The 17,119-nt window shown below is 37.0% G+C and overlaps 1 protein-coding gene across 4 annotated transcripts in view; it reads right to left on the bottom strand.

Annotated features, from left to right (window-relative positions):
- Window positions 1-17,119, bottom strand: part of RNGTT (RNA guanylyltransferase and 5'-phosphatase) — a 193,437-nt gene that overhangs the window by 135,307 nt on the left and 41,011 nt on the right. For all 4 annotated transcript variants that reach the window (XM_055713704.1, XM_055713707.1, XM_055713706.1 and 1 more), the window contains one exon: window positions 1,582-1,717. In XM_055713704.1, coding sequence (XP_055569679.1) covers window positions 1,582-1,717 — 136 coding nt within the window. The remainder of the gene's footprint in view (window positions 1-1,581; window positions 1,718-17,119) is intronic.

The following is a 17,119-nucleotide window of genomic DNA, read 5'->3' as shown; positions in this document are numbered from 1 at the left end:
CCGGGGTAACTGAGAGAATTTAATTTATTCTTAAGAGATTTAAACTATAAAAACAAAAAACCACTAGATCAGAGCCCCTCTCCCATGCCCCACAGCCACATTTATGCACGTATTTCAATATATGTGTGTCCCTGTCTTCCACACCATGTACATATTAGCCAACCTAAGTAAATCATCTGTTTTGAAATGCACACAGAAAAAATAAAAAATAAAAAAGCAGCACTTTCCCTGAAGAACACCTAGGATTGCACCACATGGACACCGCCAAGCCATTACTTTCTCAAGAGCCTTATGAAAAGCAGTGAAAAAAATAGTACCAGGCTTTTTATCTCAACAGTAAGGAACCTAATGTATGTCATTAAGATTATTATTATGTATGTCATTAGGAAGTTGCCTCGCTGAAGAGGCTCCTACCAGACATGCCTGTGCAACCACTTGTGAGCTGACAGCAAGCATTTCTTGCATAATGATCACAATTTTTCAGTGAAGCAGAAGTGGTGGAATATATTCCATTATCTGCTTCTCTGTCCCTGAGACAGTACATTGTTCATTGCAGTATTTACCCTCACAGATTCAGTTTATACATGCTTCACATGTAAATCTGTGTTCGGTAAGACAGATCATTCACAGAAGTGACATTTCAAGAAAGATACTGACAACAAAGGCCTGAAAAAGGAACGTTAACAATGGCAGTATGGTCTCCCATATCTGAAAGGTGCATTAGGCTTCAGAAGATCAACCCAGATATTCAGTACCTTGGCAAGCAAGAGTTACAGCAATGCAGAGAGCCTCCGGTGCTACTGAAACATAATAGGAAACTGCATTCATCTACATTGACACGTATTTAGCATAGGAGCTAACGAAGTTGTTTTGCTCATGTAAAATAGGAAGGTCAAGAAAGGAATAATTTCTTGTGGCTACTGTTCTGAAAAAGTTTACCAAGAATACTCCAGGCCAGCCTCCAAACAACAATGTATAGAGATGTTTTATAGCTTGTTTTACAACCAGCTTAATTAGCTGGTTACAACTAACTACAACTAGTTCACTAGCAAGTTTACATAATTTAAATTAGCATGATAACTTAGAAACGTTTTAAACAAATATAACTAACCCATTTCTAAGTCAATAATTCAGATCAGCAAAAAATAAAGTTGACAGAAGCAAAGACATCAATTCACAAGTATCTATCAGAAGATGATGAAAATTTTATCAGATTTTAGAAATATTTACATTAACTGGATCAAATTGACCATGTTTACTGTATCAAAATATAAAACTGTAGCAAGAGATGAGGTTCTGCAATACTTTAGATTCTCTTCACACCTTTTCTCATATTCAGAGAATCTCATCTCAATAGCTTGACTTACGTCAAAGACAAACCGCTCTCCCCAGAGCAGTCATCACTGCCATTCTGTAGGTAACAAATAACTTAGGAAGTGTAATTCCCACATTCAGCCAGTGACTAAATCTATGACTCCTGAAATCCTATGATTCACTGATCTAGGCCTAAAAACCTGACCCTGTTTCCACACAAAAGCAAGTGGCACTGAAATTGTTACAATTGTACCATATGCTCCTTACCCCATCCAGAAGAGTATTTGTTAGATGTGTGCGAAGATCTTTACGAAATGGAAATTCCAGATTAGATACGTGAAAAATCGAATTGTCTCTATCAATCATATAAACTTCATTCTTGCCATCAATCAGCATCATGTACCTGCAAAGGCAATGTTAAGATATTATACTTAAAGGTATATCCTCTAAATCTCTACTGATTTGATTTACATTAAGTGCTAAAAAATAAAAAAAAGCATTTTAGAATTGTTTACAGGTAGAAGTTTAACCCTATTGCTTCATGAAAGCAGATAATTTAGTTCTATGCAATTATCACAAAAAAAAAAATCAAAAATAAAAGTTCAGAATACATGAGAACGTTGCTGTGTCCAAATAAAATCTGATGCCTGAAGATCAATTAAAAATAACAGGAGTTTTAAAGCTGTAAGAAATATATTAGGCTAATTCAGCTAGGCTCAGCTAAAAGACCTTTTACTCCAATTTTTCCTTTATTAAGTGGACCAGACTTTTGCCCAGTATGACTCTGCAGAGTTTCATTCAAAAGAAACACTTTTCAACAACACAGTATTGCGAAGTCCCAGCCAACTACTGAGCCACTTTTCATTAAAACATTGACTAATTTAGCCAAGGTACATTCCTCTCACATTACACACAAAGAAAACCCCAAAGGTTACTACACTATCATCAGCAACTGTCAGCTTCGTTCAGTTGCAGAGATCTGAATTTTCTAAAAATATCTTTCTGTTAAGATGGTACTTGGGTGTTCATGTCATTAATTTAGACATCTCTGTGTGAATCCCAAAGACGACTTCTCCATAGAGGTAACATTCTGTATACAAGAAAAAACAGTGAACAAGTAGAAAGAAAAAGAATAGTGAAAGAGACAAACCCCAGAAGACATACTAAATAGCATGACAGCTGTAACACATTTGAGTCACCTTTGTAAAGTTTTCTTTGATCTTTCCAAGAAGAGTACTAAAGTAGAGTTTCAGGAAAAATAACAAGGCAGCTGTGCAGACAAAGGTCTTCTCAAACTTGTGCAGCAGCCTAGGACAGCACACCTTCTGAGTGGAGCAAATAAACTGAAGACATTTCAGCAGAAACTTGTATCAAAGGCCAGATGCAACAACTCAACATCCTGGCAGTGAATGAGAAGTAATAAAGATCCTGAGCATATTCCTTCACCGTGATGGTGGTGAGACACTGGCACAGGCTGCCCAGAGCAGCTGTGGGTGCCCCATCCCTGGGAGTGCTCAGGGCCAGGCTGGATGGGGCTTGGAGCAACCTGGTCTGGTGGAAGGTGTCCCTGCCCATGGCAGGGGGTTGGAACTGGGTGATCTTTAAGGTCCCTTCCAACCCGAACCACTCTATGATTCAAATACCACAAGCAGCTCAAAGTGAGGACTAGCAGCTTGATTCTGATATGGTAAAGGAAGATAGAAACTGTTGTGGGGCTCAGAAGCAAAGCAAAAAAAGACCAGAAAAGTGCCTTTATGGAACCAACAAGATGTGGCTGCACTTGCTAACACCAGTGAAACGAATAATATCATTAACAAGATGTGATTGAATGATCAGACAGGAAACACCATGGCTTAACAGCAGTGCAAAAAATAAGTGTACAAGAGACAAAGCTGACATGAAGACTCAAAAGTAAGTTCAAGTTTGACGTCTCAGTCAAACCTGAGTTAAGTCAACTTTACCAATTACCACCTGAGCTGCTGGAATTGAACTTATGCCTAATCATGCCATAACTAACCATGCTGGTGGTCTCCACCAAAACTGTGAGCATGACCCTAGGCTGAGCTTTCTTTCACTGATCCTTTCATTTCACCTTGCACACAGTTGTGCTAAAAGCACAAGTGTTATTACAGAAGTTCTAATGAGAAAAGTCAGAATCACAGAAACCCAAAAAGAGAAGAAATTAGGAGCACTAACTGTCAAGGTAGTTCAATGGTTCTAAAAGTTCACAATATTTAATGTTCTTGAATAGCCTCTGATATAAATGGGGAAGGGACACAAATCTTCCCAGAGCAGCTAACCCATTTGGACTGCACTACAGTTTCTTTGATAGCACAGAATAGGAAAACACTTGATTAAAAGTAAAAGATTACAGGAACTTCACCATCCACACCAGAATATTTTGAAAGTAAGCAAGCATATTTTGAAGACTTGTTCAGCACACAACTCTTCATACTTGTAAGTCTTTGGATGTATGTGGGGGGAAAAAACAGTACTTTTCATAATTCATTCATTCCTCCTTGGGAAGTCCTGGTGATGAAGAAATAACAAGCTATCAGTAGTCTTTTCTAAAATTCACCATTGCTCTTACAAGTAATGCCCACAAGATCTCTGCTGTCAAAACAAAACAGCGAGCATCCCCTAGAAACCCTGCAGGCGAATGTTCTCTACGCAGGCAGCTGTCCTGTTGTCTCCACAGATCCTACCTCTAGAAATCAGTAGATCTGACTACATGAGCACAGTACTACCCATGCAGCTTAAATAAATACTTTCTTTCAGTATTATGACTATAATCATAATTCAGTATGTATCAGCTCAACTACCATTTCTCCACACACAAGATGAGTACTTCAAGATGTTAAAAATCAGCTGGGGAAAAAAAAGACATATATGAGCAGAAAATCTAAAGTTGGGGGGAGTAGATTAAATCAATGCAACATTAGGAGAGCTGAAAGCTACACATGACATGCTTTATGAAAAAAATAATTCAATACACATTCAACTACATAACTTGGCGCCAGTTCTTCAGAAGCAAGAATAATCTACAGACAACAGTCATTTTCAAACAATGTAAATTAATTGAAAACTAAAACAAAGAGCATGTTATGTTTTTCTCAAAAGTTAAAGAAACCACGGGGAGGGAAGAAGAGGTGTGCGACTAACATAAAAAAAAATTATACACACTACTTTACACTTAATTCATAAATAAGCTTAATTGGCCATCTCTGCAATCCCATAATCATGGCTGGTTTAAGTACGTGCTTTCACTGTAACTTGCTTCAATGACAAAACAGCATCTAAGGCTTCAAGAAATCTAGCACTTAAGAAAACATACTTGCATCATCATTACAAATGTGGTACATTAAGAAATCTTACAACTGCTTTGATTAATAACCCACAAAAGCACAAAGAGTTAAAAACTTTGTTTTCAGCCACCTAAAACATCAGGTTCTGACAACATACAGAAGATTTCATCAAAACCTATTACTCAGACATCAAAACTGTGACTTAACACACCACCACTTTCCCTAGATCTTTCACTCAAAACAAAATCTATGGGAATTTACTTAACAGTTGGTAGCTGGATATCCACTAACCACTAGTGGTGAGATTCTTTTTCTCTTTCAAACCACTGCACTAACGTTACATCTGTTCTCCCATGGGTTTTTGTCTTTTTCGTTTTAACATTTGTCACTGTCAGCTGTTTATACCGCAAATTCTAAATGACAGGGACAATGGCAATTCTTATGACTGCATGCAAAAGATTTCCTATCAATGATCACGAGGAATCAGAATTATATCTTACTTTAGAAAGCTACTGAGAAAAAGCAAAGTGCTTACTTCGAAAACAAAAAAAAGTATTTGGTCTCAGGGCAGCAAATACCTTTATCATGGTATGTAAAATACATTTGTCATGGCTCTCATGATAATACATTTGCCTAACTTAGAAGCTGAACAAGTTCTTTGCATGAGAAAGCCATTAGACTGACCCAGATAGATCTGTTTTGAAAGGGTTTTGTTTTGTTCTGGGGGGCTTTGGGGTTTTTTTTTGTTGGTTTTGGTTTTTTTTAAGCTGAGAGCCTAAAAAACACCACCCCCAACCTCCCCTAAAAAGAAACTTTGAATGTGGTCCAAACAACAGAATTCGTCAAAATTCTGATTTTGTAAGACAGAAGAAATTTGGTCAAGGATGGACTGACAATCAGAAATGTTCTATGAGCAGCTGATCATTGAAAATGTGAAAGAAGCAACAGAGATATGTAACCATGCCAAGGTTTTGGTGAAACTGAATTTATTAATTAACAAGGGGGGTTGGTTGGTTGGTTGGTTGGGGTTTTTCGTTTGTTTAACTCAAAAAAGCTTAAGTTCATGTGTTTAACATCAGGCTTTAAGTTTTCTGCAGATGACACATCAAGCTTTCTTGGAGAAATCTTGTAGACTGCTGATCGGTACATTTCTGAATATTATTTGGATGTGCCCTGACCAGTTACATTTTAAGAAGTTAATTAAAGTATTAGCAGCATAAGCAGTTACACCAGAATAGAGAGACTGCCTCTGGGCAACACCACATAGGCAAAGAAAGAAGAATGATGATTTCTCAAATACATTCAGTAGGAATTAAAACAGCACATAGGCGCTTAACTTTCATGAACTGTATTGCATACTGTGAACACCACTTGCTATTATAGCTGTACATTTATTACTAATTATCTATGTTGTGCAAGCACCAAAAATCTCCAATTAGTAAGCAGGCCCCATTGTATTAGATTCTGTCCAAGTACACAAAGATGACATGGTCCCGTATCAGATGGCTTAATCTGAATTTAAAACAAGACAACTGAATAAAAGAGCAAGAGTGGAGGAGCAATAAAAGCAGTATCAGAACTGCTCATTCACCTCTGATAACCAACATGAAAGTGGAGAATCATGTTTGAGCAACAAACATCATCTCCCCAAACTGCTAATCCAACCCCTACAAACCAGCCAGTTTCCATTGCAACAGAAGTTCTGACAAGCAAGTTAAAGGGTCAAGGTGTCCACACAGATTAATCTCACAAGCAGATAAAATATCTAGGCATAGAAATATTAAAATGTAAAGAGTCATTAGAATCTACTTTTCATTCACTTCTGGTCCCCAGGCAAGGTCCGTTATTAATTCTAATTGGACGATCCAAATTATCTAATTTTAATTATGGTATTAACATGATAATTCCGAAAACAGGATGAAAATTTCATTAGCAAAGAGTTACAGCTCTTGGCATTAGACAAGCAGATCTCCAAATCACCTACCAGAGTATTAATAACTTTAACCTTTAAACTTTAAAAAATGTCAACCACCAAATATCATCTTGAGAAGTTTTCTCTTCAGAAATCAATTATTTTTAGCATACCCAAATAAAGGCAACTGTTTCAAAGGCTCATTTGCCTCCACATATATCCTGTTCACGCAGTCCACATCGGTTGAGCCCAAAATACATATTAGAAAAATGATTTTGTTAAACTTTCATTTTTAGTTTAGTTTGTTTTGGTGGTGGTGGTGGGTTTTTCTTTTTTACACAATTCTGAAGCTGACAAGCTACATTGAAAAGGTTAAGTTAAAAACTAAGGTTTCTCCTTTATGTGGATCTTTAGTATTCTCCACCATTAAATTTGAAAGTACATTTCAGGAAAATATTATTTAAGGCAAAATAAGGCAAAGTACTTGGTCTCTCTTCACCTACAGCCAATTCAGAGTCAAGAACAGGAACAAAACTTTGTCTCCCAAGGTCCAAATCCAGTACTGCACCCACTAGAGCACGAAGCATCTATCCTCTTTCCCAGCTTACCAGGATTCACAGAACTGGCTTTGAAAATATTCCCCAACACAGTACGTCACATGCAGCACAGTGCCTGCCAAACCACATTTATGGTGAAACTGAACTCCTAGAAGTTCACAGGACTTTTGCCACTGACTTCAATTTTATTGTGTGCTATACCTATGTTCCCTCAGCCAAAATCCAAGCAACTATCCTAGCAATAAGGTTACATATGTTGAGTTCGTACTTTATAGAGTTTTAAAACCTTAATTAAAAAAAATACAGCACAGCTTCTTCAAAATTTGAGACCTCAGCTTTTGAGTTTGAGTTCAACACAAAATTAATTTTCTGAAAAAAATCTACAAGTGGCAAATGGATTAGAAATATTTTTTTTACAGAAGCTTAAAAATTCAGCTCCTATAAGAGCTTTCTTTGTCCCACAGTATTTCTTTAGACGGCTATATTAAAGAAGATTATTTATTTCTACACAGTATCATCATTGACGCTTCTTTTTTCCTTTTTAAATCTGCTTGTGTCTTTATTATCACATTAAAGAATGCAAAATGTAAGAAATTCCATCATCAACTCCAAGCACAAAATACATGGCAGCTCTCCATTCCCAGGGGAGTTCATTACACTCAGCTCAGAATTCAGTCTTGTGAAATCACTGCCCTCCCACACAAATAAGCATTACCCAACTCAGAACAGCAATTAACATCACTAATATGTTCGCTGACGCAGAGGCAACAACGAAATCCTGTTGCAGATATCATTTTTAATTTCTTAATTCCCTTTTATTATTGGCAACACTTAAAAATCAGGAGCGTGTTGCCGCTCTGTAGATCGATCAACTAGGACAAGGCCAAGCCACTTCAGCGCTTTACTTTGGACCCTGCCACTCTCTCCTGGCAAGACAGCACCAGCTTCTGGCCAGATGCATCAAACACTGTAGAAAAGGCCAGGAGAATGAAAATTAATGACTGCCCTCTATCCACTGACAGCAGATCACCTACATGTGTCATGAAGCCGCTGCGGTTCCCTGTCCCTGCCTGAATTCGGACTGAGCTGGATCTAGAGTAAGTTGAAATCAGCCGAGGTTGAGACTGGCCTGTAGCAGATGGAGCAATAAACCCTGAAGTCCCAATAAATAGGGAAGGCTCAGCTTGCTTTCTTCTCTTATATTAATTGCTACTGGCAATGGTCGCTGCTTCAAACTATGTCTCCTGAAGGATGACAAAGCCTCGATACAGGGACACTAACACAGGAACTTTGTGAAGACTCATATTATTTTCAGTGTGTAAACGAAAGGAAAACAATGTCTTTTTAATCAGTACACTGACAGCTCTGTCATAAATACCATTTTCAAACTTGTACACACGGTTTCATTTGCACAAGTACAAGCATATCAGCCAGCGAGAAACACTGCAACACGTAAGGAGCTGCAGAATTATGCATGTCACTCGATAATCTAAACTCTAAATACATTTTTTAAAAATGACACACACAGGCCCTTGGAAGTTTGTCTCCTCTGAATATACCGATACTCTCTATTTCTCTTGCATATTTCCAGGCTAAATTCTGCCACCAACAGTCTCCCCAGTATTTTTAACCAAAACACCCTCTTAGATTCTGACTGACAGTCATTCCCAATTAATAGCCTCCAGCTCCAGTATTTCTCATTCATGACCTTGCATTTTCTACATGTAAATATCCTTCCAGTTTTATTATTCTGCTCCTCAGTGAATTCAGTGGCTTGTCTCCCTCATTTGTTTGTCAGAACATACTTGGTTCCTGTTTCAAAATTCTTAATGACAATATAAAATTAATACTCAGGATCTCCACTTGTGGCTTTCTATATATTTTCTTCCAAAATCATCCTCTGACATTTTCTTTCAATCCATTCTTTACCTATCTTACAATTCTAGCAATTTTCATTAGCCTGTCTCTATAATAAACCAAATTTTTGTCACAGTCCAGAAGCACGAGATCCACCACTATTCCTGTGTCAAAAAAAATATTTTCCCTTTATATGGTATACAAACTCCTACCAAAATGGCTGAACTCAGAGGAAATGCCATTCCTCATCTATACTGAATAGTGTGTTACTCAGTCCTGATTCTCTTAATTACTTCCCTTAATTTATCCAAATCTGTCATTTTAAAAGAGAGAACCTACATTATCCATCTATTTTTAGCTCTAATTACAATCATAATTTTCTAAGTTTAAAGCAAAGCCTTTTCATCAATGACCCAAACATATCTTCTACAATCAAGGTTTTTTTCTCAGTACTAAAATCTGTGTTACTGGGCTGCTGTTTAGTAAGTAAATGTATGTCACATACCTCTTATTATGTTCAGATGCAACTGGATTTGTCACTGGTCAAAATCCTCCACCAATTCTTCACACTCAAAAGAGGGCAGAATTCAGCTTCTGATTAAGTTTTGAAATTGTAATGTGTCCACTTCAGCAGGAAAAGCTCCTGAGCCTTCAGTAACTGTGTGGGCTAAACTCTTACTACATCAGTGGAGATCTAAACACTCAACTTGCATTCAGTGCTAAAGTGTTCTCATACTGACAACTCTGATTAGGTTGAGTATCTGCAACAGATTCAGCAGTAGCCCAGAAGTTTACCTTAACAATCCTGTAGTGATTTTTTGAAAACCTGAACTCCGTAACATTTTTTTATCCTTCAGCTATTATGAAAATAATGTTATCCCTCAGACCTTCTTTTGCTCCCTCCTAAACAATGAAGGCTTTCCAATACTCATGTTACTGTCAAGAAAGTTATGCCAGCATATTTGCTATGCCAATGTCCAATTTCCTAAGAAAGTAGAAGGTTCCCAATACCGAGCTTCATCAAGCTTGTTCAAGCTACTGCTGTCCTGACTTGATGCTACTATGGAAAAAAAACCCACTGTCTTGTCTTATTGATTACCTCATATAGCACAATGAAAGGGCTGTGCTTAATTTCAATATTCATAGAATCATTTAGATTGGAAAAGACCTTCAAGATCATCAAGTCCAACCATTAAACTAGCATTGCCAAGTCTGCCACTAAACCACGTCCCTAAGCACCACATCTGCACCTCTTCTAAATACCTCCAGGTATTGATGAATTGATATTCATCAATTCATCCTGCTAATTCGAGACCACAGAACTTAATTTCCACAAAATTTGTTAAGGTGGTATTCCTTGCATACTCCCTGCATATATACATTTTGTGCAAGTTACCACTGGGTAACAGATACTCCATAGCTTACACAGGTATTCAGTCTCCATAATCTTTACTATTCATCAGTCTCTTCCACTGTTATCAAAACATTGCATCAAATTATTTTCCTTATTCTTGCCTGCCACCACTTTCCTTTAAACTTTGAATGCAAGTTTCCCTTTTCATTTGCTCCCCTTGACAACCAAAGGTCCAAATAAGTTTGTTTTGTGACCGTTACAACCCTGAAAATCATCAAAAGTGAGGCAGTGAATCTGCAGATGACATTTACTACAAAAATCTTCAGAATGCCCCAAACTACAGCAACAAACAATGCACGTTTCAATATCCAAAAGGGACCAAGACTCAGGCAGAAAGACAGATACAACCATATTTCCCAGCCTTACAAGGTTCTAAATTAACTGTCACCTGAGAAAGGTAATATAGCAGCTACTTTTTAGAGGTCAATGAGAGAACAGAAAGACATCTGCAGTCAAAACAAACCCAGTAAACAAATAATTGGGCCACATAACTAATCGGATGGTGCATAATACAGAATAATATTGCATCATTATATAACTTACTGGTATCCCTTCATCTGGCATACTATGCGTACCAGTATTAATAGGGAAGTTGGCTTTTGGATAAGGAGCACAGAAAAATGCGTAGTGGAAACTGATATAACTTCTCCTAATAAAGTATCATAGTTTAGACCGAATTCAAACTTTAATTTTCCCTGGTTTATAAAGAAAGGATAAAGATGCCTTCAATTAATTTAACAGATGGCAAATTCAGAACCAATGTAAAACTACATTTTCTATCTGAAGTATTATTAGACTGCGAAACTCTGCAACAGAGCTGGTAAAACCAAGAATTTAGCAAGGTTAAAAGAGACTACCCAGTTACAGTGTTTTTCTTGACTGCCTTCCAGGGTTTTAATTAAGTTTGACTGCTGTGGGAGTTTTGTTTCTTTATTTCTGAAAGGATATTAAACCTTATGGGTTAAATTCTAAGTCATCTTGTTATTATTATTTGACCTACAACAAAAGGTAAATTAATCTACCACTACTATATATTGAAGAGTTCTTATAGTGCATTATGACATATCTGGTGTAAAACAAAAGAAGAATTGTTAACTAGCTAGAAAAGATGTGACCCAGTAACAGAATCTGTATAGTAGTAGATTTATTTTAAATTCCAGATTCTCTTTGTTTAACCCAAATTTCAATGATGCTAAGTGGTCAAGTACATATTGAAGTCCTTTTCTGTATTAGTGGGATGAACAGTATTGGAAAACAACTGTACAGCATAATGTTCTGATTACTTTTTTTAAAAGCTCTAAGATTAATAGAACAAATTATATCTCAAGCTTGACTGGACTACTGAATTCTCCTATAATATTTTATTGTTACTGTTATTCATTGTAGATACTGAGCCTCAAGCTTGCTTGAACTTGCTTGATTCCATCCCTTTTCCACAAATTTTAGCCTGAAAATATCTTGGAGATTTAGAGGGAAAATCGTGCCTGAAGCAACAGGCTAAAAAAAAAAACCAAAAAAAACGCAAAGCAGCAGTTACACAATGGTATAAGAAAGAAAAATTAGCATCACATGACAAGTAGTTACATTCCTCCTTTCCCGATGCAAGAGAACTGTAACATCTCTCACAGAGGCCCATAACACAGCAGTCAAGAAAAGAATATCACAGGTTTGAAAAAGGAGGTTCCCTTAACTCTGAACTGACTTACACCAGAACGTATGCTGGGTCAATTCTGTCCACGTCACAGGCACAAGCCACAGAAGAGCCCAACTGCCACTTGTGCTCACAGATTACAAGATCAGCTCCAAGGGAAAGGGCTGCCCTAGATATTGTATAGTTAAAACTTTACAAACCGAATGTCATTCTTCCCTGAATGAGCTTAAGCCATTACACTTCATGGCTGTGCTCCCCCCAACCCCCCAAGAGAATCGGCACAGCACACACTGTTCCGGTATTAAAAGTGGTCTGAGAGAAAGGAAAAAAAATAAATAAACCAGAAATCACCAATAGTTGTCGCTTGAACATCAGGTACACACGCAGGCACACCATCTATCTTCATCTAATTAGAACATTTTAGGACCACAGCTGAATACTCTAAGATTAGTATTCATCGCACAAGCTACATAATAAGCATTTTAATGCATTAACTATTTATAAATAAACAAAAGAGCTTGCTTAGAAGACAATCTGTCCAAATATTCAAGTAGTTATATATGAATAATCAGTTAAGTAGTTCTTTCCAAAGGGCTCAGAATTGTGACCATAAAGCTTTGTGAGCTGTCAAAAGGCTTCAGAACTGTGAAGCATCAAGCCTGCTACTTCACAAACTATACCTTCTACATGGTACCACATCAGCAGTGCTCCTTAAGCACTTAAGAAAGGGACACAAAAACAACAGCTTCCTTCTGCCTCTTCTTTTCAGAGTCTTGACACCATTGCAGGCACATACAAATGAGAAAACACAACCTAGAGTAAGAATGCCAGCTTTGACTGAGTCAATTTGGAACCAGACTGGGGATGACATATTCTGTCGCACCTATTTATTCATCCCTCTTTGCTGATTCAATGATATAAAAAACAGAATTCAGGAGATGAAGAAACAGCAAAGTGATACGGATGTGCCTTACTATTAAATAAATAAATACATACACCACCACCACCCCCCAAGAAAAGAAACCACCCAACCACCCATTCCAAATGCAACATTAAGATTAAAAAAAAAAAAAAATTCAACTTATTCCAGCAGCTATGAAACCAACAGACCTGGTTTACAGTATACATCTCTACTTTAAATAATGCTGCCTTGTGGGAACATCTTATGACTAACAATATTTATACCCAATAGTTCTAGATATCAGTTTAACACCTTATGACACTGTGCTGTGTTGTTTGACTTACAGTCTGTCAGTCAAGAAACACCTCTCCTGGCTCATAATTCATATAGTTAAACAGAGCTGATGAGTTATCTGATGACACCCATGAGTCTGGCTACCAAAATCTGGCAACTCCTTTTCTGCTGTCAAAGTCAGTCTGCTAGCCAAAGTCTAGGCATGCTCTCATTCCCTGTACAATAGGTAAAAAACCTAGAAAAGGACACCATGCCCTTTGACAACATGTCAACAGGTCGAGGTTATGAGGCCACCCTGTACTAAAGCTTCTTCATCCTGAGCTAGAATGTCTTTACCTCGAGATAGGGGACATGCTAAATACGTTGAAAGTGCCCTTAATCTTACCTCAACTTACTGAAGCTTTATTTTTGCACTCTCAAATCAAAACTCAAGTAAGCATACAATATTCATGGGTTCTAATGCTGTGGGAAACAGGCTGATACCAGTCCTGTAATCCTAAATGCCCAACACAACTATAAGGGATAGGTATTAAAACGTAGAGTGCGCAAAGACTCAGATCTCAGCTACTAAAACTCCAACCTTCTAGTCTCAAAACACATCATTCCTGCCTCCCCAACCCATTGTGTCTTCTACTCCTACCTAAACACACACAAAAAAACTATGAATTAGGCATCTGCTTTTTCAGAAAATTAAGAAGAATGCTGTTTAGAGTGCTTAACATCTGTGAATTGCTCTTTTCAGCAATTATCAGAAAGGCAGTTTATACATTATAATCCAGAATCAAATGTGACCTTTATAAACTTTTGCAGAAGCTTGACATTATGTTATCATTACACACTTAAAAGCTAAACTGTAGGTTCATAACAAGCGATTAGTACTGTAGTCTAGAAAAGCTATTTAGAGCTTTTAATCTTGACTGGAGGTGGGGGAAAAAAGCTTTATTACAACCATTTCAATAATTTTCTCAACTTTTTTAGTGAAATTTCCAGACAAAATATGTTATCTCTATTTAAGTATATTATTCAAAATAAAGTCAGTGAAATAAATCCCGCATGGATTCCAGACTCTAAACCTAAACCAAGGTTCTTCCAGCTGTAGACCTACAGAACTAGTTTAAAAATGGACAAGCTTATTTTCTCTTAAAGAACTAGTTCACGTAATTACAAAGAAGGACCACAAGGGACTATGCCATGTAAACAAAAACTGCATTTCCCTTCCAAAGACCTTGAGAATGTACCATAAAACAAAGCAGTGCACAGTCAGGAATAGGGGAATAGCAACAGTCACTTTATCCTTTTAACTGTGATTTTTGTTCCAAGTCTTCTCTTTAAATACCATCCCATTTTGACAGTTTCATGGGAATAATAGAGAAAACCTTACAACTACTACTTTGAGATACTCAATGAAAATAATAACAAATGTCTGAAGAGTAGCTGTCTTACACACATGAACGATGTATAATTAACACTCAACAGTTGAGGCTTTGCCCATTGCTGATAGTTACATAAGCACATGGTTTGAATAAAGCTAATTTAGCTTGGAAACAAACCACTTGAGTTAAGCCCAGTTGTTCACAAAACCTGTCACTGCTATAAAAAAATCTCTTTCGTCCCGAAAAGTCTGTTCAGTACACATCCAAACCCCGGAATATTTCTGTCCTTTAAAATTTCAGACCACAGAAATGCGCCCCAACCACAGAGGAAGGGATACACTGCATCACCAACCAATGGTGCAAAACTGATAAACAATTAAGTCTATTTCTTAAGGTAAGTGGGGAGAAGAAGATGGGAAAGGAAAGTAAGGTGTGGTTTAAAAGCATCCAGATGATTTTTGTGGGGGTTCTTCACCCCATCCTATCATTGGGACACAAATGCTCCTTCCTGACCACAAGTCCATAAACATATATGACTAAACGACAAGCCACTCAAAACACAATATATAATAACCCACCTATTCACTAGCCCTCCAGGGTCAGAAAGTAAGGTGCCCAGCAAGGGCGTATTCATACCTTGAGAAAAGCTCTTTACTCACAAATGCCTTCCAGTGATTTAACAACCCTAAACTTTCTTGTTAGCACCGTTTCCAAAGCCATCTGTCAAATCTCAAAATCCTACATTTTTGACCCCCACCTCTAAATTAGTAAAGAATCCAGTAACAATTGCATAAACCTCCACTTCAGGCATTTTCCACTACTGGGCAAAAAAATCCACATCCATGAGAATCTGGTCATGTCATTTGTACCAATCTGAAAATTATTCTGTGGCTTCTTTCTTACACCAACTGAGTCTCTTTCGAGTTCAACTCCACATTAATATCTTTGCTCCCAGGAGACAATCATCCCGTTCTCTAGATCTGCTTTCATGACAAATTGATGTCTTGTTCTTAATAATGAGTTCTCAAGTACATGGGTTTGTTTTCTTCAATCTTCTGTTTCTCCTTCACTCTCATTATTATCCCAAATTTCCCTCTAACCTCCTCCTGTCTCTCAGGGATAACAGTTTTTCCATGAACACATTCAACTACCTCTTCTTTAATCCTTTACAGACAGGCTATCATTTTTCTTCCAAGCCACCTAATTTTGGCCTCGTTTCTTTTACCTCTTTATTTCAAAAACAAAAGTCTGCTTCTCAGTTTTCTCCATTTTCTTAGAGCTGTTCTTTAGCAATGATCACCTTTTCACAAGCTACTCTCATCACAAGTGACTTCTGGATAACTTTTCATGTTAGGAATCTGCAATTTCTCAGTTACGCATGTAAGCGTCATTTCATCATGCACACAATCAAAGATTAGGGGAAAAAAAAAAAAGTATTTAGCCATGCAAATTCAGGGAGAAACTTTTACCTTACCTTCATTACATTTTAACAACATGCATGAAAAGTTACCTTAAAAAGTAAACCTGCTTCATGTAAAGGTCACTAGTATGTTTCTGAAGAGGCTGCAAGTGCCAATAATTTTAAAGTTTAATAAAAATAGAAATTTTCTTCACTTTGTACAAAAAGTTAAAGAAACATGGGAAGTTTGATAATACAGTGACTTACATGCTTTGGATAAATCAAAATTATTTGATTAATAAACAGAACCCAAAAATTTGGCCACCAGTTTTACCATACGGTTAAGTTTAGCTTTACTATTTCTATTTTGTAGTATGATACCAACAATGTGAGAATTTTTTAGGCAACAGGCCTTTTTTCTAAAATGTAATTTGCTAATCATGAAAAAAGAACTAACTTCAGAGATGTTCCTATTTTGTTACAAACACCTTTAGACAATTAGCAGCAATTCTCAGAAGAGCTGCTTTACATTCTGTATCTACTTGTTCAGTTAGATACCTGCAAGCCAATAAATTTGCATGAATATTTTTCAAATATAATAGCCTTTGGCAAGAACTACCTGTTCTGCCTTTTTTTTAATAGCTGCCTTACCGTAATTGAACAGCCATAGTATTATGATCATATTTATTATTTTTACTAAAACTGCCTGTGTACAGATGCGAAAAATAAAAAGGTACTCGTACAAATGTAGAATAATAACTTACGCCTCTTAATAGCCTGCATTTAGTTCAGGTCATATTTTAGCATTATAAAACCTAGCCCTGTTTGATTGTATTAATTTGAATTATTCCACAGCCATTTTAAAAGCTTTTTATTATTCTTAGTGGTAACAGTCATCCTTTTTTTTTTTTTTTCCTCAAAACTGGTGTCTCATTACTTTATCAACCATACTCCTGTCTGAACATTCAGCTCCACTCATTAGAACGAGCATCTGCTACAAACTGTATTAATGAGATACATATCAAGGGATACAGCAAGCCGCTAACCACCTGGGTTAATCACTGTACAGTACCAAGTTGATAACAGAGTCATACAGTACGCCTTGAACATACTGTTACAATTACTCAGGTAGCAACTACTGT

This window comes from Falco cherrug, chromosome 6 (assembly GCF_023634085.1).
Source record: "Falco cherrug isolate bFalChe1 chromosome 6, bFalChe1.pri, whole genome shotgun sequence".
Taxonomy (NCBI): Eukaryota; Metazoa; Chordata; class Aves; order Falconiformes; family Falconidae; genus Falco; species Falco cherrug.
Note: the sequence above shows the minus strand (reverse complement) of the source record. Positions and strands in the feature narration are given on the sequence as shown.